The following is a 20,811-nucleotide window of genomic DNA, read 5'->3' on the forward strand; positions in this document are numbered from 1 at the left end:
TCTATGGCTAATTGATGAAAGCATCACTGCTTCCACACTGCTGCTCCTCACTCCACCGATATGATACGGAAAATGGTGGACACTATAGAAATCTGTAGAAAGGTTACACAGGCTGCATGTGACACCACAAGAAGCCGTATCCTCACCACTAAGATATAGGCTAGATAAAACCCAAACACCGCTCCTCTGAAGATCAGACGATGTGTATCAGGAGAGCTTTTCACACGATCGTGCTTCGAGCTAACTCGCTCCCTCAGTGTTTGTTAGTAAGTATATCTGGCCATCAGACAGCTTAGTGTGTTAATCTCCTCAGCTAAACCCACTGCTTCACCACCAGTACTCCAGCTTCTTACACACACACTAACTCAGTGTGTCATGTACTTCCTTCTGCCATTTAAACAAATTTGAACCATAGCCACGGAAATGCACAACCATTAACACGCGCACCAGAATTTAACAGGACATGTGTGCTGCATTTGTAATGTGCATTCATTACAATTATTTTAAGTGTTACGTAATCCCTTTAAAAAATCCATGCCTCTGTTGTTCTGCCATTCTCCGCTTTATTCTGTTGTTAATTCTATTTCCCAAATATCCATTTTGATATGAACAATGTAACGTGCGTATAAATACTGGAAACTGTGCCCAGGCAATACTCACCTTAAGCATCCAGCTAAACAATGAGCATGAAACCAATGTTGGATATATTTGTCAAAACAGTGGCTGCACTTTGACGTTTAGTAATTTCAATTTAACATTCAACATTTGGGAAGCCTTTAAGAGCGCTCTATGACAGAGCAAGCACATTTCTGCTTAGATTCTGTCATATACACTGTATGTGTAGCTGTAGAGCTGCAACAAGTAGATGATAAATTAGTCGGCTATTTTGATACCTGAACATTTGATGGTTCCAGCTTCTCAGGTGTGAGGATTTGATGCTTTTCATTGTCATACAGCAAATTGAATATCTTTGACTTTTTGAATGTTGGTTAGACAAAAGTGAAGACATTTGAAGATGTCACCTTGGGCTGTGGGAAATTCTTACCTGAAGTTTTACATATTATTATTTCCTGATGTTTTATAGATAAAACGATAAATTAGCTTTACTGGACTCCTCAGAAGGCTGTAGTTTGGAAATGAAGTCATATAGCAACTATTCTCAGTGGCCGCCCAAACACGTAATGCCAAATGTGTGAAGTGAAAAGAAACACCGAGGAGGTATAGATTGATTTTTAAGAAAAAAAATCTACTCCCCCTACTCCCCTCTCCCTCCCCCCCTCCGTGTCTATCACACTCAGTGCTGCTTTCCAACACATTCTGTACAAAGTGTGATTTGCTTTTGCAAGAAATGTTAAAAAAGATGTTTGTGTACAAGACAAGAAAACTCCAGCAACTTCTGAATTGGAAACTGATTTCACTGTTTAGGAACTTGATTTAATGTGCAGCCGTGTATTGTGTGTGTCAGACTAGTTTACAGCTGAATGTGTTCTCAGTGAACTCTTCTCCACCCATGAACATAAGCTCGCTCTCTCTCTCTCATGCTCCTCCTTCCCCTCATGTGTTTGACGTCTGTGTGTTTGGCAGTGAGTCTGGCCTCCCAGCATGCTCTCACATGCTCTTTTATCCATCATTCGCCTCCAGCACTGTGGGTCAACCACCCTCCCTTTCTCCTCCACCTGCTTCTTTATCACTTTTTGGCTGACCACCTCTCTTTCCTCCTCCCCTCTCTCTACCCCCCCTCTCCTCCTCCCAATCCCTCCTGTCTCTTTCTCTGACCGTCCACCTCCTCCAGTCTGTCTCTCTGTCTCTGCTCAGAGGCTTTCTTGGCCTTTGTCCGTCTCGTGGGGAAGGGTGGTATCGGTCTCTTTTCTCCACTTCCCTGCAGTCTCATCCCTCCCTCTGCTTGCAGAGAAAGAGATGAAAGGGAGGAGTGTCAGCAAGGGACCTCAAGTGGCTTGAAACAAAATGGGGAAAGATTTTCCCCCCAAATAGGCAGTAGTAGTATTGTCAGTGGGAGCAACACAGAGAGCGCAGTAAAAGTATTGAAGTTTGTATTTAGCTGGGTTCTAATATGATCAGTCATCTCAACCTAAATCATCGTGACATGGGATTTTATCTAATTACTCAATTGAGTTAAACTGTACAGTTAATACAATAATTCAATGATTTGTAACATCAACAACTTATGCTTCATTACTTTAAGTTTTGAATATTTGTGTGCAAAGCATGTCAGAATGGTTTGATCTGCTCTTAAAACTTCTTTTTAAACAAAATGATTATATATATATAGATATATATATATATATAGAGAGAGAGATATATATATATAGCAAATTAATGAGAGGATTTTAATCAGTTATTCAGTAATCAGCTATTGTAACCATCAGTTATGAGTTATTTTTCAAGAGAAAATGTCCACCATCGGTTGAGCGTTTCAAATTTTCAATTTTCTCTTATTTAATATTTTGAGGATATTAACTGTTGTCTGAACAAAAATCTGAGGACGCCTCAGTGGAGTTTAGGGATTTGTAATAGATATTTTTTAATTTTTTTCTGATGTTTCTTTGACAAATTAAACAGTTAAACGATAATTGGAAAAAAAATACTGATCAACTGATCAGTAATTAGGATAAATATGTTTGGCTTTGCCTTCTCCAATCATCTGGAGTGACGTCCCGCCAACATAATTTTCAGTTGACGCAGACACTTTGGTAGCAGGTTGCTAAGAACAGTTAACGTTTTCACACTGATCGAAGAAATATGTCAATCTGAGAGTTTGCTCTTTCTGCAATCTACAAGCTAAATTAGTCACGAATGTAGCGAGGGAACTAGTTAGCTATAGAAGCAGGTATCATTCCCCCTCTTACTCCCACATACTGAGCTCTGATTGGTCTGCGCTTGCTCTATATGAAGTGTAGAGTAAATCTGAGATGTGGGTGGCAATAGAGAGGTCTGGAAGCAGGCAAAATTACAGTTAACTAAAGCAGAACATAACCTCACAACACTCCTCTATAAATAGGTTCAGTCTCACCCATGTGGAATTTAATATTATACAAATAGATGGAGACTGATTAGGTGGAAATGTAATGTAGGGAGTGCAGTGAAGCAACACATCCCAGTGACTTTATCACTTTACCGCCTCTCTACTTCTCTCCCTGCTCTTCGTTTACCTTTCCCTTCATCCCTCCCTCTTCCCTCCCCTTCTTTCCTGCCAGGTTGGCTGTTGTCACCACTCAGGCGTCTCAGGAATGCCTCCAGATGTTTTCTTTATATGACTCACTCACTCACACACACACACACACACACACACACACACACACACACACACACACACAGAGTCTCTTGGACACATTTCCTTTCTTGTGCACATAAACAGCACGAAACACGCATTGTTTTGACTTCAGGTGGAAGTCTGTACCTAACCTTTGCACTCAAATCCCTTTGTAGGGAACAGATCCAGGATCAGTTCAAGTCTCCATCTATTTTTCATGCTTTTCATAAGGAATTACAAACCCAAACTGACATCAGATCAGTGCTTCACAGCAGGTCAGCCATGCAGACCCGTTTCTATCTCTTTACTTTACAGTAAAGACACACGCACACGCACATAAAATACAGTGGTATCATTGTCATTTGTGCAGCTTTGCAGGGCTGTCTTCCCATGACGCTTATCTAGGCAGATACCCCAGACCTGTCGGAGCAATTACCCAGACATCTCTGCTCAGTCTGCACACGCACACGCACACACAGTACATGGAGACTTCTCAAAGAAACAAGTACACCACAAAAGAGCTGATTAGGCTGATGATCCTTGATTCATCTTGTGTAATACATCTTTTTCATCTTGATTAACATGTATCGTGACATTTTGTCACTGCACTAACTTCATTCAACCACTGAAACTTGTAGATATAGAATAGGCCTAATGCAGCAGCTGAAGTGTTGCTGGAAAGACTTGGTGGTTTCAGTTCCTTATCTTTAGATATAAATACACTTCTGTTATGACATTTATTATTTTTTAAATGACATTGTTGGTCAGTCTAGTGTGCTGTTTTTGTTCCTTAATCCAAAGTCAGTGTAACAGGATTAATACCAGAAGGTTTTTTCATCTGTGTGGTTACTGTGCAAACATGGTGCAAAAGCTTGTATAACCATTCAGATATCATTTGCCTGAATAATACAAATGCTCCAAACTACACAATGAAGAAACAGTTGAGCTGCAGGCGGTTAACTGCAAGTTGATTGTAACGTGACACTGAAATAAAACTATTGCAGTTACATAATCTAACTGTGTAGTGTTTTTCTGCAATCCGACTGAGAAAGTGTCTTTTTTAATGCAAATCTAAAAATGCTCTAAATTCTAACTCCATACGATATCAAGTCTGTATGTTTTCCGTTATAGATCAGACGACTTCAACAATTTCTGATGTTTAAATCAGAAAAATAAACTCATCGGATAGTTTTGGTATATGATTAATTAATTAATTGTTTTTAACATGGCCGTGCCTTTAGTTTTGAAAATCTGAAGGCCATGCACAAGGTACACCCACATACTGTACGTATCTTAAATAGTTCCTCTGAATTAATTGACATATGTGTATGTCTTCATGCTTTTCTCTGCGTTTAAACAAAATACAGGATGTAACAGTCTTGCCTTCACCAGTAGTTACAACTGGTACGATCAGAATGACTGAAGCTGCTCTGCTTTTCTAACACGTCATCAGTGTGGACAGGTTGACTGAAGCTAATGGCTGCTTTTCGTCTCTTTTCTGTGTGTTTGTGCTCTGCCGGTGTTCATCTACTTGCAGAGATGTATGTTAAGAACCAGCGTTCTGACAAGCAGGGAGTTTCTGAGAAACGGTTTGAATACTCAGTAAATCCTCCCCGAATAAATAGATCTTAAAAAATGTAGCCATGTTGTAAAAGCCAAATATTCCACTTGAGGGCCGGTGTGTGTTTACATTCCCACCTGGATTCATTTTAGACGATTACTGAAAAAGGCTACATCTATGTTGTCTCTATCGCAGTGTTTTTTGTAAACTCCTCACGCTGCATGTCGGCCTTTTGTGGGCACCAGCCTGAGGATGACTGACAGCTGTAAAGCCTCATCAATGACTCAGCAGGGCAGGGATTGCACAGTGATTGATATGTGCCTGGTCCGCTCACTTGGCACCTCTGGGACAGATATTGATTGACAGGTGACCCGCTGTGTCGGGGATCCTCGCCCTGCAGAGGAGGAAGAGTAATGTAGCCGGTGTGAATGTCAGCCTCAGTGTGTTTGTCCTCAGGAGAATAAAGCGGTCTCTCTCTCTCTCTCTCTCTCTCTCTCTCTCTCTCTCTCTCTCTCTCCCTCTCTCTCTCTCTGGAGACACTTCACCCCGGACAGATTGTGTTTACATTCCCACCTGGGGATGTTTGTCATTTAACATCTACCTCTGTCTACTGCGGTCTCTGTTTGATTGATTCATCCTTTGCTCTTCCTCTCTAAACATTTTCAGGCCCTCTGAATTCAGCCATTTTATTCTTACCTGTTGCTTCTCTTACTGCAAAGATCTGTTCTGGCTTTAACTAATGATTATTTTCATTATCAATTGATCTTCCTTTTTTTAAATTATTCTTTTTATTAATGTCGTTAATGTGGCAAAATAATGATAAACGCCAATGACAGTGTCCCATAGTCCATGGAGATGTATTCAGTCTGTTTTTGTCCAGCAAACAGACAACCAACAATCCCCAAATACTCAGTTCTAAACATCAAAGAAAAGCAGCACACATTTTGCATTTTTTTCCGGGAAAAAAAAGACCATTAATTGATTGTCAAAATAGTCGTTAATTCCCTTTCAGTGAGCTAATCTAGTTGTGTGTCTGTTGCACTGTGTCATTGTGTGTTTATGAACACTATGCAGTAGAGCCAGGCCAATATTACAGCAACAAAGTTAGCTGAATGTGGGCAGGTAGGATTTTCTTCAGGAACCTCTTCCCGTGTTTACGTTCTCACTCCAACCCTAGACACATGAGCAGAGTGAACGTTCTCACATGGTTTTTGGTCATCCATTTTGGTTCACTTAAATTTTTCAACACCCTAAATTAGCGGATTAGGGGTCCATCTGGACTGAAACCTCCTGCTCCTTCTAGTTTCAGGGAAACTGGAAGGTCAGAGTACGCACCCAGAAGATGGATCAGCAACTTGATGGAAACATTAGAAGAACATTAGATGGTTACCAAAAAAGCATATAAATCATGTTTGAGAATGATTGGATGTGTGTGAGGCCCAGATGAGATCAGGATCCTGGGAGGTCACCAAAGACCCTGCATATGTATGTGCTAAAACGTTTTATGGAAGTCATCTGTGACTGTGTTTAAACTCGTTTAAACTCTTGGGCTAAGATATTCAATAACCTAGAATGGTGACTCAGTGCTAATTTGAAACCCTTTGCGTGCTTTGGAACAAACACAATGTACAGTTCCCCTGGTAGGACTGATTGATCAGTCATATTGAATGGATCCAACTAACAGGCAAACTCATGCACATGATGACACATCATACTTCACACAGGCAGCAGATTCCAAACTCTTTATGTATTTTTACCAGACCATTTATATTGGCGTTGAGAAGATCAGATGAATATTTGCACCTGATGTTGGACACTCCATGTCATGTATTTCTACTGTGGCTTTGTTTGTCTGTGTTGCAGCATGTGAGCAGTAGTCCAGGTGAGATTGAAGTACTCCGCCCAAGGTTTTTGCATAACAAAACAGCGCCTCCAACACATGGGAAAGAGATGAGGGAAGAGATTTTGAAACAAAGTCCCTCCACTGTGATTTACACCACAGTCCTGTTTTCTCCCCTTAGGCCTTTCGTCCGTCAGCTGATATCTGGAGTAAACGTGGAGTTGTATTTTTTTCTCTCTCTTTTCTCTTACCCTCCAACTCACTTTCAAAACTCCCTCCAACTCTCACTCACTTGTATATATCTGAGTCATATCTAAGGAGGACTGTCTCTTTGTTTGATATGCAGTTGGTCTACTCTGTCTATTCTGCCTCTATTTAGAGGCAGAGGAGGGGGGAGGAGAGAAAATGGACAACTATTGATGTGCATTATTGCAGATTTACACTGCAGTCCTATTTTCCAGCGTTCATTAAAGTCAACTAAAGCTTAAATGATTAGCTGTTTAATCAATTAGCCGATTGACAGAAAAGTAATTTTTCTAGCTAAAAGAGGCAACATTTTATAGTTCAGGTTCTCAAAGGTGCAAATTTGCTGCTTTCTTTCGATTTAAATGATAGTAAATTGAATATTTTGTGGTTTTGGACTGTTGGTGTAATAAAACAAGACATTTGGAGAAGTCAGTTTGGGCTCTTGTGATGAGAATTTATGACTTTTCTAATACTTCTATTAGTTCATAGAACAAATAATTCATCAGTTAATCAAGAAAATAACTGCAAGATATAATGACAATCATTAGTTTCCAGCCTTAGGGTCAAGTCTTCAGATAAGCAGCAGCTTTGTCACATTTGCATATCTCATCGATTCTCTGTTGTGTGCTACATGAATGAGTTGACGCGCATCAGATAACACGTCCCGGTCGGAGCAAAGCTGGTGGGTGTTGCTCTTGAGTTCCACTTATTTGTTTTAAGAGTTCATAAGTGTAAGACAAATGAGTTTGGCAGTCATATTTGTCCTGTCACTGAAAATTGGATGAAGCTCAAAATGTAAGGTTTCCTCCACAACTGCCAAGTTGACAGATTCATACAGACCTGAATTAAAGGAGTGATGTGGCCAATAGGTGGTGAAAACAATGGCTGTCAGGTTGAGCCAAGTTTTACGAATAACATGACAGAACTGACAGAACACAAATGACAGACTCAGCTGCCGTAATAGAAGCAAGGGACATTCTTAAAGTCAATGTGTTCTGCCAAAAGCGCTGCTTATTTTGTATGAATTTCCTTTTGAGGGTGGGGATGTGAGGCTATAAGTTGAAGTTGGGGGTCATTGTGGAAATTAAAAAGGATATACTACGTTTAAAGCCAGACAACTTTGGTAGGGTCCCGCTTCAAACTGCAGGGAAGGCGGGAAGCAGAAGGAGGCCAAGATGAGGGGAGTTAGGGGGAGGGACAGTGGTGAGGATTTTTAGTTAAAAGAAGCAGAGCCTATGAAGAAGACGGAGAGTGATGGACAAAGGAGGTAGAGTGGGAGGATGGAGGAAAGAATGGGATGCGGTAAGGGAGGTGACGTAGGAAGGCCTGCAGGTGGTTCACATGACCAAAGGGGTTAAAGGTCAAACACTGGCTGTCCCTGCCCTCATTCTCACGAGTGTGTTTGTGTATGTGGGTGTGTTTGAGCAGGGTCAGGTCACCCTGTCCTGATTATTGCATTGCCCTACCTCCTACTTCTGCTGATGTTATATCATGGAAAACTGAAACAATTAGTCGATTAGCTGATTGACAGACAATTAATCTGCACCTATTTTGTTTATCGATTTACCATTTGAGTCATTTCTGCAGGAGATTCGATACTTTCTTTATCATATGATAAAACTGAATATTTTTTGAAAAATATTGTTTATTAGTTTAAATGTACAAAAGATTCACTCACTACTTTTCTCTCCTGTTCGTGATCTATTTTGATGCACACTTGAGTGGTTGAGTTGTTACACATTGTAGTTGCAGTGTGGTTGCTGATTCATTGCTCTTCTCTGCCCCATTTCCATCTCCTTTCTTTCTTTCTGTGCTTATTTGTCTGCTCTGTCTGCTTCAACCCTGTGACCCGCTCAGCTGTGCCTCATCCGTCTCTCTCCTCCCTCTCTTCCTGTCCCCTCGCTGCTCTCTCTTTGTTTGCCTGGTCTATGGTTCTCTCCCTCTCAGCCCCTCGCTAACCACTTCTCTTTCTCTCTCTGTCTTTTTCATGAGCGTGACTGGACAAACTGGCTTTTGCTCCTGCCAGTGTGTGTGTGTGGTTTTTTTTTTTTTCCAGTCTCCATGGTAGATGGTCCACTTGCTGATGATTGTCTGTTTGCATATGAGTATTACTGTGCCACTAGCAACATATATCTGCTGTGGATGGATTAAATAGTTTTACAAGAATCCTAGTATTTTCCCGACACATGAAGACTGGTGTTAAACCAACCTTTCCTTGAAGGAAATGGTAAATGTTTGGTTTTTATTTCCCTCTTCCTCCTTGTCCAGTATTCCTGGACATAACACACCGTGCACTTATTTAGCCTCGCTCCGTCTCCCTGCCTCTCTGCCATGCAGTCTATCAGTCTGACAAGAATAGACAGTGGTATTTCCCTGCAGGTTGGTCTTTTCAGCAGAATAATATAAAGTGGCCCATGTGGCAGTGGAAGACGTGTACAGGAAATGACGTGCAAGTTACTGTAAAACAACAGAATATAAAATATCAGAGCCTTTGCAGACTCATGCTTCTGTCATACTTTACGTGCTGGTGTGTGTTTGTCGGAGAAACCTGACATCTTTACTATTCATACAGTTTTTAGCCGAACCGTGGCTCTATGGATGGCAGTGTCGATCAGTCAGTCCACCACTTTGGTCCAGACTCAAATATCTCAACCACATCTACTGAACCGATTCAGATGAATTTTTTTTCAGACATGTCAATTGAAGCTGAACAATATGCAAAAAGTATATAATTTATATTGCGATTATTTTGACACATATTGTGATTTCAGTTGGATTGGTAATTTTTGCATTTCGTTTTCATAAATAATATGTAAAAAATATAAAAATGATGATGGTGTGATTTTTGCTGGGGCATGTACCAAACAAGCATGTTGCTTTATGTTTGAAGAGTATAATTTGTAGGCTGGTGCATCTCTGTAGCACCACAGCGCTTCGTTTATGGTATGTTGTGACGCATTTTACCTTTTATCAAAACAAAATTACAGCTCCTGTGATTTGGATATTGCACTTGGCCATAAAGCAATTCCAATAATATTTTGATTAATTGTGATTATGAATTCTTATGACTTTGGTGATGTTGTGACTTTTCCCTTTAGCACCACCAGCAGGTTGTCACTCATCAACTATTAGATGGATTGGTATGATATTCGATAAAAACATTCATGTTCTCCTCAGGATGAATTAAGTAATATATTCAGTGTTTACCTTAAATTAACCAGCACCATCATCAAGTCAAAAGTTTTTTCCAATTCTTTTGTTTATGGTCATGCTGTCTTTGCACGTGCCACCTCCAATGAGTTTAAAGAAATGCAAACTCCTACAGAACAAGCACAGTGTATCGGCAGAAGCAGCATGAGCCTCCTAAAAGTTTCAAAATAATTTTGAACAAGTCTCAAGAGTCCAACCCCGGGTTAAAATATACTCTTACCTTTTTCTATTACCGTTATAAAACACACGGATGATGGGAAAGTATTTTTTATGAAAGTAGTCTCTCATTTATCATTACCATCAACACCATCTTCACTTTTTGGTTCTGTATAAAATGCTGGCAGAATCCTTTCTTTCATCTTCTTCCTCTTCTTTTTTCTTCCTCCTCTATTCTTTGCTGTGACTTTGAGCAGAGGCAGAGCTCCACTGTCCTTCATCTGTGACGACAGAACAAACATCAAGCAACAGCTGTAATGGCATTTTCACCTAGCTTCCAATTCAACAGCCTCTCGAGAAAACAATAAAGTGGATTTTGAAATGACTGTAGTGGAGCCCTAAGAGTACACACCCTCTACAACAACACAGGCCTCAGTCAGAAAAGGGCTGAGCTCTGTGGCCTCACTCCCCGAGAGACATGTCCTCACGTTTCACTGGAAAGTGAGAGGGGTTTTTTGTGTGTGTGTGTGTGTGTGTGTGTGTGTGTGTGTGTGTGTGTGTGTGCATCACTGTGTGCATTCATTAAAAGTGAATATCTCTCCTCCTATTTTTGTACATGTCATGGACGCTTGCACGACCACGCCTTTCCATGACCTCCGTGTGGGCACTATCTCTGTACCGAGGGGTCATTATCACTCAGTAGGAAAACTCCAGGCATTGTCCCCACAAACACACACACACACACACATATAGACACACACAAAACGTCATGTTACCCATGTTCTGTCTCGTCCTTCTCTGTCCAGCCCTAGGCTCCTCTATGCTGCTCACACAGTCTCATTGAATTAAGTTTGCGTGGCGCCGTTATCTATTGAATTAGCGCGTCATTACTTCCCTGGACACCGCTGCTGAATGTTCCTCCCTGGGCTAGTTCACTAACAAGCTGCGTGGGATGAGTCATTCCTGCCCGTTAGCTGCCGCCATCTTTGTAGTGTTACACAGGGTCAACAATGAGAGGATGAAGTTGAGCAGTGTGTCAGTTTCAACTCTTTAACTGCTGAGATCAGTTCATTAAAAAGGTCTCAGTCCTAAATAAAGTGTGTCAATTTCACATCTTTTTCTGACTAATTGAAGCTTCAGTGAGCGTCAGCCAAATTGGTAAATGTCAATGTAAATGGTTTGTGACAACTCATGCGGTGTTTCCTCCCTGCGACACATACAGTATGTTTGTCAGAACACGTTGTCAACATCTGCTGCTGTTAACACATCTTTAACACACGCTGTGTTGGAAGTGACAGCAGACATGTTCGCACCAACTGGACATACGACACTTCCTGAAGGGTGCTGGACTGAGCCGAGTGTCACTGAACAATCGGCCGTGTCGTTTGGAGCAGAGACCGATGATATTGTAAATACATAATACAACCAGAGCCTTTAAGTCAGAGTCTGGGTTGATTGTAAAGTGCTGGTGGATTTCACTGTAAAAGTACAATTTTAGGTTAAATTTTATTTCCTTTTTAGGGAAAGAACAGTAGACTGCCACACAGCCCATACAGAGCCTCAAGCCTGTCCAATCGTCACATACAGTAGCTCAGGCTTTTTTAATGTGTTGGCATTTCTTGCCTGTTCAACATATTTATATGTGATGTCATTTTTTAAGAAGCTTTGAAGAGGTTTTATCCTAATGACATTGAAATTTGGTTTTGTGACTCATCAGTCAGTCAGCGTGGCAGTTGTGATGGCGTCCTTGTTGATCTCAGTATATTGTAATTCACTTGAATTTAGCCTCTATGTCTTCATCTCTATTTGCTGCCTAAGTATTACAACAAGACTGAACAGGCATGTAAGTGGCTCTGTGAGCCTGTGAGCTAAACCCTAATGTCACCATACCAAAATGCTCATAATCTCAAAGCTAACATGCTGACATGAAGCAGGTATAATGTTAAGCTTGTTCGGCATGTTAGGTTAGTGCGTTAGTATGTGTGTTAAAAGCAGGGGAATGTCAGTAGTTTTGCAGGTATTAGATGATGCTGTTAGAGAAAGAGTTAGAAAATCTCTAATGTTATTGCGATTCATCCTGAGGGGACATAATTGTCTGTACCATATCTCAAGGAAATTCATCCAGCAGTTGTTTAGACATTTCTGGCTTTGGTTTTGACAGAAATGTCTACATCTGTCAACATCATGGTGGCACTAGAGGAAAAGTCAGCGGTTTACCAAAGTCAGCAGGACTCCTCCTCTGAGACACACTCCATCCAGTAGTTGCTGAGATATTTCAGTCTGGACCAAAGCGGTTGGCAGACCAACACTGCCGTTCTCAGAGCCATGCTGCCAACATGGCTTAAAAGAAAGTAGAAAAACACCCAATCTGGAAACACTGAACACTTGTTGTAAACCTTTTAAGATTAGTAAAGAAAGTGCCATATCTCAGAATTAGTCTTGTTAATCTTAAGTCAAAGGCAACTGGACTGGATTGAAGAAACAACCCTCCATTCATTCATGCGAGTTTCAGTGTCAGTTCATAAAGACTGAGCACAGTCACTGTTGAAACTAAGAACACCACCCGTTTATTTTGTGTGAAGTTACTATGGATCTCTGCTTGAAGTCAGAGTCTGGATAAGAGGGGGGGTAAGAGCAGAGCAGAAGAACTCAAACAACCTCTCGCCAGTTCAGTTACACAATCAGTCGGCATCTGACACATAATCACTTGGCAGTAAGAAACACAACAATACACAGTAATGCTGATACACTTCAACCTCTTTTAAGCAACAGTAGTTACTCCCACTGTGACTGATGCTGTAAGAGGTAGGCAAACATTTCCCCAGTGTTTCTTACATTGATAGGTGGGGATCAAATGCACACTTTACACAGGGAGGTGGAGATGGGGAAATGTTTTTGGGTTGTCCGTCTGTACGTCCGTACATTTTCGTACGTCCCATTTTCGTGAAGGCGATATCGCAGTAACACCTTGTGGGAGTTTCTTCACATTTGGCACAAACATTCATTTGGACTCGAGGATGAACTGATTAAAATTTTGTGGTGAAAGGTCAAGGTCATTGTGACCACACAAAACACGTTTTTGGCCATAACTCACAAATTCATACCCTAATTATGACAACATGTAACACAAATGTCTAATGGGATAAAATGATGAAGTGATGACATTTTATACCCATACGGTCAATGGTCAACTTCATTGTGACATCATAATGTTCTGCAAAACCAACACACTCATTATGAATTATCTAACAGTTTTGTTTGCATCCCATGTTTGAATATTTTCAACCAGCAGTAGATCAGTAACCAAACTGCCAAAACCTTTTGAGGCAAGTATTGATAATAAATTCCTCAGTTTACATGCTAATTGAAATAAATTGCAGATTGTACCACAGGTATCAAAAACTTATTATCCATAATTAGTTTTAAAGCTTTAATATAGAGTGACTGCTGCCTTAGACTTATGTGTGTGTGCTTGCTTTACAGCCAGGAAGTTAAAGGAGTCTGTTTACCCTAAATTCATAGAACCTCTGTGTGGGTCAGTCTGTCTTCTCAGATGAAAGGAAATAAAACTCTCCGTCTTCAGTTGATGTCATATTTCTTTTCTGGGCTACACACAGATCTACTGAGGCTTAGAGGGAGATGAGTCAGTGTCATGTGGGCAAACCACAAAATGACCATGAAATTACAGACATAATTAGCCCACTCTTTGTGCGCTCAAATTCTTCTGCAGTGACAAGAAAATATGTTAAACATTTCCACCAACCTGAACTGTTTCCCCGAAGCTCAAAAGTTGTCGGTGAATGTACTGTATCAGCACGACTTGCTTTTTGTTTTATAGGACTGATTGTTTTCCTTTCCCTCGGCAATAAAATCAGTTTCCCCACAGACATAAGTTTCATCGTTAAAGTATTTTGGTGAAATCAAATCCCACCTGTAATAGAGACTGTGTTAAGCAATTAGTAAATGTCTTTCATCATTGTCTTTGGTCATCTTTAGTGATGTCACAGGCCACTCCTTTATCTTTTCCCACTGTTGTGCAGTGTTAACATCAGTCCTATGACGCCCTATCAGCTGCCAGTGTGTTAGCTGTAGCACAGGGCTAGCTGCTAGCTGCTTACCTCTTCCTGTCTTTCTTGTAGTGTAAGCAGCATTCTTTCTTTCTGCATTTCTTTTTCACTCTCTCTCTCTCTCTCTCTCTCAATTCTCTAATACATGTGAATGTGAATATATATATTTATAGAGATAACTTTCTAATACCTAAGATGGACAAGGTAAAGCCTCATGTGCACTATGCACAGTGTGACATGCAATTACATGTGTAAGCTCCTTGTTGTGCTGCATAAAGGGGTCTTGTGCTGTATGCTCATTTTCCAGGTTGCAAGGATGATGTTTTAGGCTAGTATTAGGACACTAACTCCACCCACTGCTGCTTACAGATAATACAGATATAATCATATTGTCAGATGCGGCTGTGTTTCAATCCCATAGTTTTTTTCTATAGACGAAGGGGAATCACCACTGGGATTTGTAGATGTGGGGCCCAAAGGAAATCAGAAGTTAAGCGGGGGGCCGAAATGCAGCTCAACCTTACTCCCTGGCTTTGATCCAGTACTTCGAAAACGCATCCTTCCCTTGTTTCCGCCCTCAAGATTATATCACTGACCCTAGTGAGAGCAAAATACAAAAAAAATAAAAAAAAAACTGTCACAAATCCACTTCAAGCCAGATCTGATTAATCAGTGAGCATAAGCAGCTGGGGAAGACTTGACATCGTACAGGCTTAGTGCCGCAGATCTGAGAATGATCTACAAAACCTTGACCAGGGAGGATGTGTTCTTGATGTATAGAGTCTCTGTCCTTTTCTCCATGTCTCGCACTCCACTGACAGCAGCAAAATCACAAAGGAAACAGGAAAGGCCTGAGCAGCTTGGTGTTAGGACGGATATCCTCTTTCGGAGGCGTTCCCCCTCCTCCCTCACTTAACTCTCTCTCTCTTTATCTCTTTTTATCGTCCCCTCCACCCCCCTCTCACCCCCCAAAACCCATTTTGTTCTCAGTGTGGCATTAACTGTTTGGCTGAGCTCAGGAGCGAACCAAAGATTTCTGTTCCTTTTTGTCATTTTTTTTTTTTTTTTTGGAGGGGGGGACATCAAACCTGAGCGAACTATGTGTTGGCATGGTGACGAAGAGGATGAGGACAGCTCGGAGGTGAAGTGTTGTTGAGTTGTTTGTTTGATTTGTGTGTTCCTGTAATAGTGGCTGAGTCGCTGCAATTTCTAGTGATTAACACTCTGTCTCCTGCGGTGTTCCTGATTGTGTGGCTCGTTGAGTCTCCAGGTCTCGCTCTGTGGCAAGTTGTAGCACTGCTAGAGGTGATTTTTTTTTTTACAAGTACACAAGGTTATCTTGCTCATAGGCAGGAAAACGTTCCTAGAAGTTGAAGAAATTAAGCAGAAGCGGAGCCCTATTGTTTGCTGGTCTTGAAGTGTAGAAAATGTGTTTATCAAGTTAAGACCATCAGCATTTCTCACACAGTAGAGAAGAACCGGATCATGAGAAAAGGCTGAATGAGGACAATGGACAGCACAGGTCATGGGACAGATTTGTGATTCACTTTTATGTTAGTGTATTTTATTGAGTTTTAGCCCCTTTGGCAGGAAGACTATCCTGAAAATCTCTAATGCTACTCTTGAACATCAGTAATTCTAAAGCTCTTGTTGTAAACCGGTCTGACATTACAGATTTGTTTTGAAATATTATAAACAATGGCTGAACAAGATTTTTGTCATTCCTCACTGCTGCTGTCTCTTTTCCCATCCTCTGGCTTCCTTTTCTAGTTTTTTTTTTTTTTTTTTTTTTTTTTTCCTTCTTACCCAACTCTGGCCTTTTCCCTCTCTCACCTATGACTGTCGTCTCTCCCCCTTTATCTCTTTCCTCCTATTACTGTCTTATCCTGCTCACCATCTCTTCCTCTTCTGTCTGCTTCACTCTCAACACCTCCTCTTACCAGGCTGATTATGTTGTAAATTAAGCCTTGTATTTTCAAAACAGCAATCTTTATTCTGTTTATAATTGCGTTGCCTAATCTCTTTCATTTGTCCTGCATATTCCTTGTTTTCCCCCTCCCTCTCTCCTTCTCCGTCCACCTGTCCAGAGTGACCCAGGTGGGCTGTCGGTTCTGGAGCAGCTCGGTCTAGACGAGAAATCAGACTTTTCTGACTCCAGTGTGCAGCAGCTTCTGGACGAGCAGCGTGAGAGGATCCGCAGAGAGATACGCAAGGAGCTGAAGATCAAGGAAGGAGCGGAGAACCTGCGCAGGGCGACGACTGACAAGAGGAACGCTCAGCAGGTCAGCCACAGTCGCCCATAGATCCTCTGCAGGTCCCTAGTGTTTTTTATCTAACCACAAGTCTCATGTTTAGTAGGAGTGAGCTTTAAAACAGGTTTCCCACTGGTAATAGAAGATCTGAAGTATCAACAGGGAACGTCAGGGGTTTGCCAAGAAAACAATTAACCAGGATATATGAGAATGCATCAAATTGTTATTCTTAACAGCAAGCACAGAAATGGGCAGGAACCCAATGTTTCATCCCCCCAGACAAATTATCAGTAACAAACAAGGCAGGAATAAAATGATAAGATCATGGAAGCACTCTGACAACTTTAAAGTTGGAAAATCATAGACTTTTACGTCAGTATCACTTCAGGAAACCAGTTTAATGACTGTGACTAGAACAGTGGCTGGTGAATCAGACACTGGTATGTTGAGCCTTTATCCTGTTTGTCTTTACATATAGTTGGGACTTTCTGTAGGATCTGACGATGATTTTTAAATCCTCAGAGGACCAATATTTCGACCAGGCTCACTGACCATATATTTCCACATCATGAAGCAGGGCATTCCCACGGTACCCTGCCTCACAATCACACAGGTTCACACGTTTACTTCCTGGATCTGCCCAGTACATCTGCTGGGAAGCAGCAGCAGTGCCAGGCTCTGTCTGTTTGAGAGTGTGAGCAGCACCACTCGAGCAGTTGGAGGATTAAATGCTTTTCTCACGGGCGATTTTAGATATCAAGAGAGGAATTTAAGAAGGTTGCTTAGATTTTGTATACAAATTGTTGTCAATAAAAAGTGTTTACTGCAAACTGGAGTTGTAGTTTTATGATTGAAGCAACAGTTCACTGAGCATGGATCATTATACTAGCATATTCGGATGGACTACAACGGTGTGTCCAGCCCTGTAAACGCAAATGGTCGTGAGTGTGTTAGAGATGAGTGATCATAATTCCACCAATGGTCAGCTGAACACCACGTGACTGATTTGGAGTTTCCCCATTGGCTACTGCTGTTTCAAAGTTCATTGATGCAAACAGTTTCTATTAGGGGGCATCTACAGCCTGCAGTGTTGCCAACTTAGCGCATTTGTCGCTAGATTTAGAGATTTTTTTTTAAAAAAGCACTTAGCAACAAATCTAGAAACTTCTTTGGATAAACCTTGGCTAATTAGGGAAGAGTCACCAGTAATGCCCTCTCTCACATCTACTCTGCTTAGTGAGTGGCAGAGAGGCAGAGCAGCAGTTTGTTACCCAGACAGAGACTGTGCGCTGTGTGAGAGACAAAATAAGAAAGATATTCAGTCGCTTCTAACTTTCTCCCTGAGAGATCATTTTACAAGAACATATAATCAAATCACAGCACAGTCTGATTTTGTCTGACAAATTCGCATTTATAAAATCAGGATTTTAGCAATGTAGAGCAGCAGCTTGAAAGTTAAGATGTAGTGTTAATTGGCCACGTTTTAATCACTGTTTCAAATTTGCTCTATTTTCTGACAACAGAAACAGAAAAACATGTAAATAGAAGGTCAGGATTGTTCAAAGATAAGGCACAATAGTTCACTCAGCTGTATTTATACTGGTTTGATTAGAGTAAGTTAACACGGAGAGATGCCAACTTTATTTCTAATAAGTTCCCTGATTGTTCAACAAATTACCCATCAGCATTTACATTAATGGAGACCTTTTCAACAAGGTTTTAAGCTACTTGCCTGTTGCTGCTTGCAGACTTACATTATGTCTAAATTAAGCACGTTAAACAAAACTGAGACAGAGAGCCAACTTCAAGATGGGAAGACTTGTCAGGAAGCTTAACAATTGACTTAAAGGATCAAATAGATTTTCTGGTATTTCAGGAGAAGAATTGAAAGCTTAGTGTTTTCTTGTAGAACCAGTTCAAAGACAAACACCTGCTCTTTCTTGTTTTACTGCTAGGCTGGTATACTGATGTTTTTATACAGAAAATAAGATGTAGTGTTATAATATAATTTCCCTGAAAGGAAATGAAAGGAGGCTTCATGCAGTGTTTTTGTCTACAGGTGGACAGTCAGCTGCGGTCTTCGAACCGCAGACTGGACAACCTGCATGCTCAACTGCAGGAGCTGGATGCTCACATTGTGGTTAAGGGAGGAGAGGAGAATAAAGGTATGTATGTCATAAACTGTAACTCCTTGTTGTTAAATCTACCACGTGCTTTTGTTCCAGACAACCGTGACAGAGTCGTCAAAACTGCTCCAGTATTGCAGGATATTAACCTTTTACATTCTGCTATTAAAATTCAAGAGTGCAACAATATTATTTGGCATTAAAGGAAATTCCCTCAAGAGCATTTTCATTTTGGAGCACAGCATGTGAACCCTTATTTTGCTCCTTTTTTTATATCATCTCTAACCTTTCCCTTTCGTCCACAGATGAGTGTCCTCAGTCTCCTGGGGCAGAGAGCCGAACGTCAGCCCACAAGGAGCGCATCGCTGCCCTGGAGAGACAGCTCAACATTGAGCTCAAAGTCAAACAGGGAGTTGAGAACATGATACCCATCTACGCCAATGGATCCACCAAGGTACAGGACATCGACTCTATCCACACATGCACATACACACACCTGAACACAACCAGACGAAGTGTAACACACTTATCATTGACTACAAGGATAATATTTTGAAGGGTACAGGCCGCACGCATCATACCCCTCCCCCAGGTGGCTGATAACTCACAGTGTTTGTGTGTGCACCTTCGCTATCAACAACCTTGCGATCTGCTGACTCAGATGTTGATCTCTAAATGCATATAACCTGTGACACACAAGAACCCTTCCCCACACCATATCACCAGCAGCATCTGTTTCACCTTACCCTTCACCTTGCTCTCACACCCTTTAGTTCTTTTGTGTTTCACTGCTGAGAGACCTTAAAGAAGACTTTGAGGCTCATTCAATAAATCAACACGAGAGAAACACAAACGCTCCTCTCCTAGTTTCTCTGTGTTTTTGTAAAACTGTAAGATAAAGTGACAGCACCATTGATCTGTCATACATCTTTCTAGTTTTATGATATATGGATTTGTAGCTTCCGATCACGTGATTCGCTGAGTGTTTCCCTCCTGTTTCAATCAGGATAAGAAGATGCTGCAGACGGCCCAGCAAATGCTGCAGGACAGTAAAACCAAAATAGACATTATCCGCATGCAAATCCGCAAGGCTGTGCAGGCCACCGAGCACAATGACGACACACAGGGTAAGTCTGAGTGATTGGCTAAATGAGTGTATACAAAGTATAGCTGACACAATGTTGTACCAGTATTGCAAAACATACTTGTGACAATAGTCTTGCACAATAAGGGAAACTCGCCCTGGTGGCTTGTATATTGTTGGCATAACATTTAAATGTTTACAACATTTGGTCTTGTGGTTGCAGTATGAAATGCTAAATACTGTACATACTGTACTTATTACACATAAAACCCTGGAACGGACAAAAAGAGACATATACAAAAAACATACACTAATAATTTTGACAGACATTCTGTTATTGTTCTTGGACAGAATTTTTTTTTCATCTGTCAGTGTCATGTGAACTGAACTGTTTTTCTTCCTGTGATAGCAGACATCTTAAACCGAAGCGTTATACTTTGTGGTTTATGACAGTGGGCAGCTGGCACTAACAGGATGCTTTTTGCTGGGTCTTGTTCATGTTCTCATGTGATCTGCAGTCTTTCTGTTTCTCTGCATGTCAAACATTTTGTTCTTAGCAGTGGCTCCAGATTCGCAGACACACATTTGCAGAAACAGATAAATCAAGAGCTGTCTCTCTGTTTTCACATTTCTCAGCCCAGGTCTTGTGGGGAAGAAGATGAAGAGGATGGTTAGGGTTTGATACACAATAGACTGTCATCTGTGTGTGTGTGTGTGTGGGGGGGGGGGGGGTGAGTGGTTGGGGTGGACAAATATGTGTGTGAATGATACAAAGCCTGTGAAATGGCCCACCTGGCACATTACCACAATCAATCAAATTCACACACAGATGTAGACTAAAAAAAAATCCAACCTTTCAACAAAAGGACCAGGACATGAAAAGTCTCTTTCTCTCACACACACACACACACACACACACACACACACACACGCACGCACGCACACACGCAGAGGCAGAGGCAGAGGCACAACATTGTCTGGGCGGGTGATTGCATGTA

General features: G+C 41.2%; 1 protein-coding gene across 3 annotated transcripts in view; it reads left to right on the top strand.

Moving 5' to 3' along the window:
* The window catches only part of pkn1a (protein kinase N1a), a 48,122-nt gene that overhangs the window by 13,152 nt on the left and 14,159 nt on the right, over positions 1 to 20,811 (top strand). For 2 of the 3 annotated variants that reach the window (XM_023412808.2, XM_023412810.2), the window contains exons 1-5: positions 15,362 to 15,492; positions 16,439 to 16,633; positions 18,663 to 18,768; positions 19,035 to 19,183; positions 19,736 to 19,856. In XM_023412808.2, the coding sequence (XP_023268576.1) occupies positions 15,451 to 15,492; positions 16,439 to 16,633; positions 18,663 to 18,768; positions 19,035 to 19,183; positions 19,736 to 19,856 (613 nt within the window). In that variant the 5' untranslated portion in view covers positions 15,362 to 15,450. Of the gene's footprint in view, positions 1 to 15,361; positions 15,493 to 16,438; positions 16,634 to 18,662; positions 18,769 to 19,034; positions 19,184 to 19,735; positions 19,857 to 20,811 lie in introns of those variants that run through there. The other variant, XM_023412809.2, reaches the window with a different exon arrangement.

Source organism: Seriola lalandi, unplaced genomic scaffold, assembly GCF_002814215.2.
Source record: "Seriola lalandi dorsalis isolate HSWRI2012SDOR001 ecotype SW California unplaced genomic scaffold, Sedor1 jcf7180002054487, whole genome shotgun sequence".
Classification (NCBI taxonomy): Eukaryota; Metazoa; Chordata; class Actinopteri; order Carangiformes; family Carangidae; genus Seriola; species Seriola lalandi.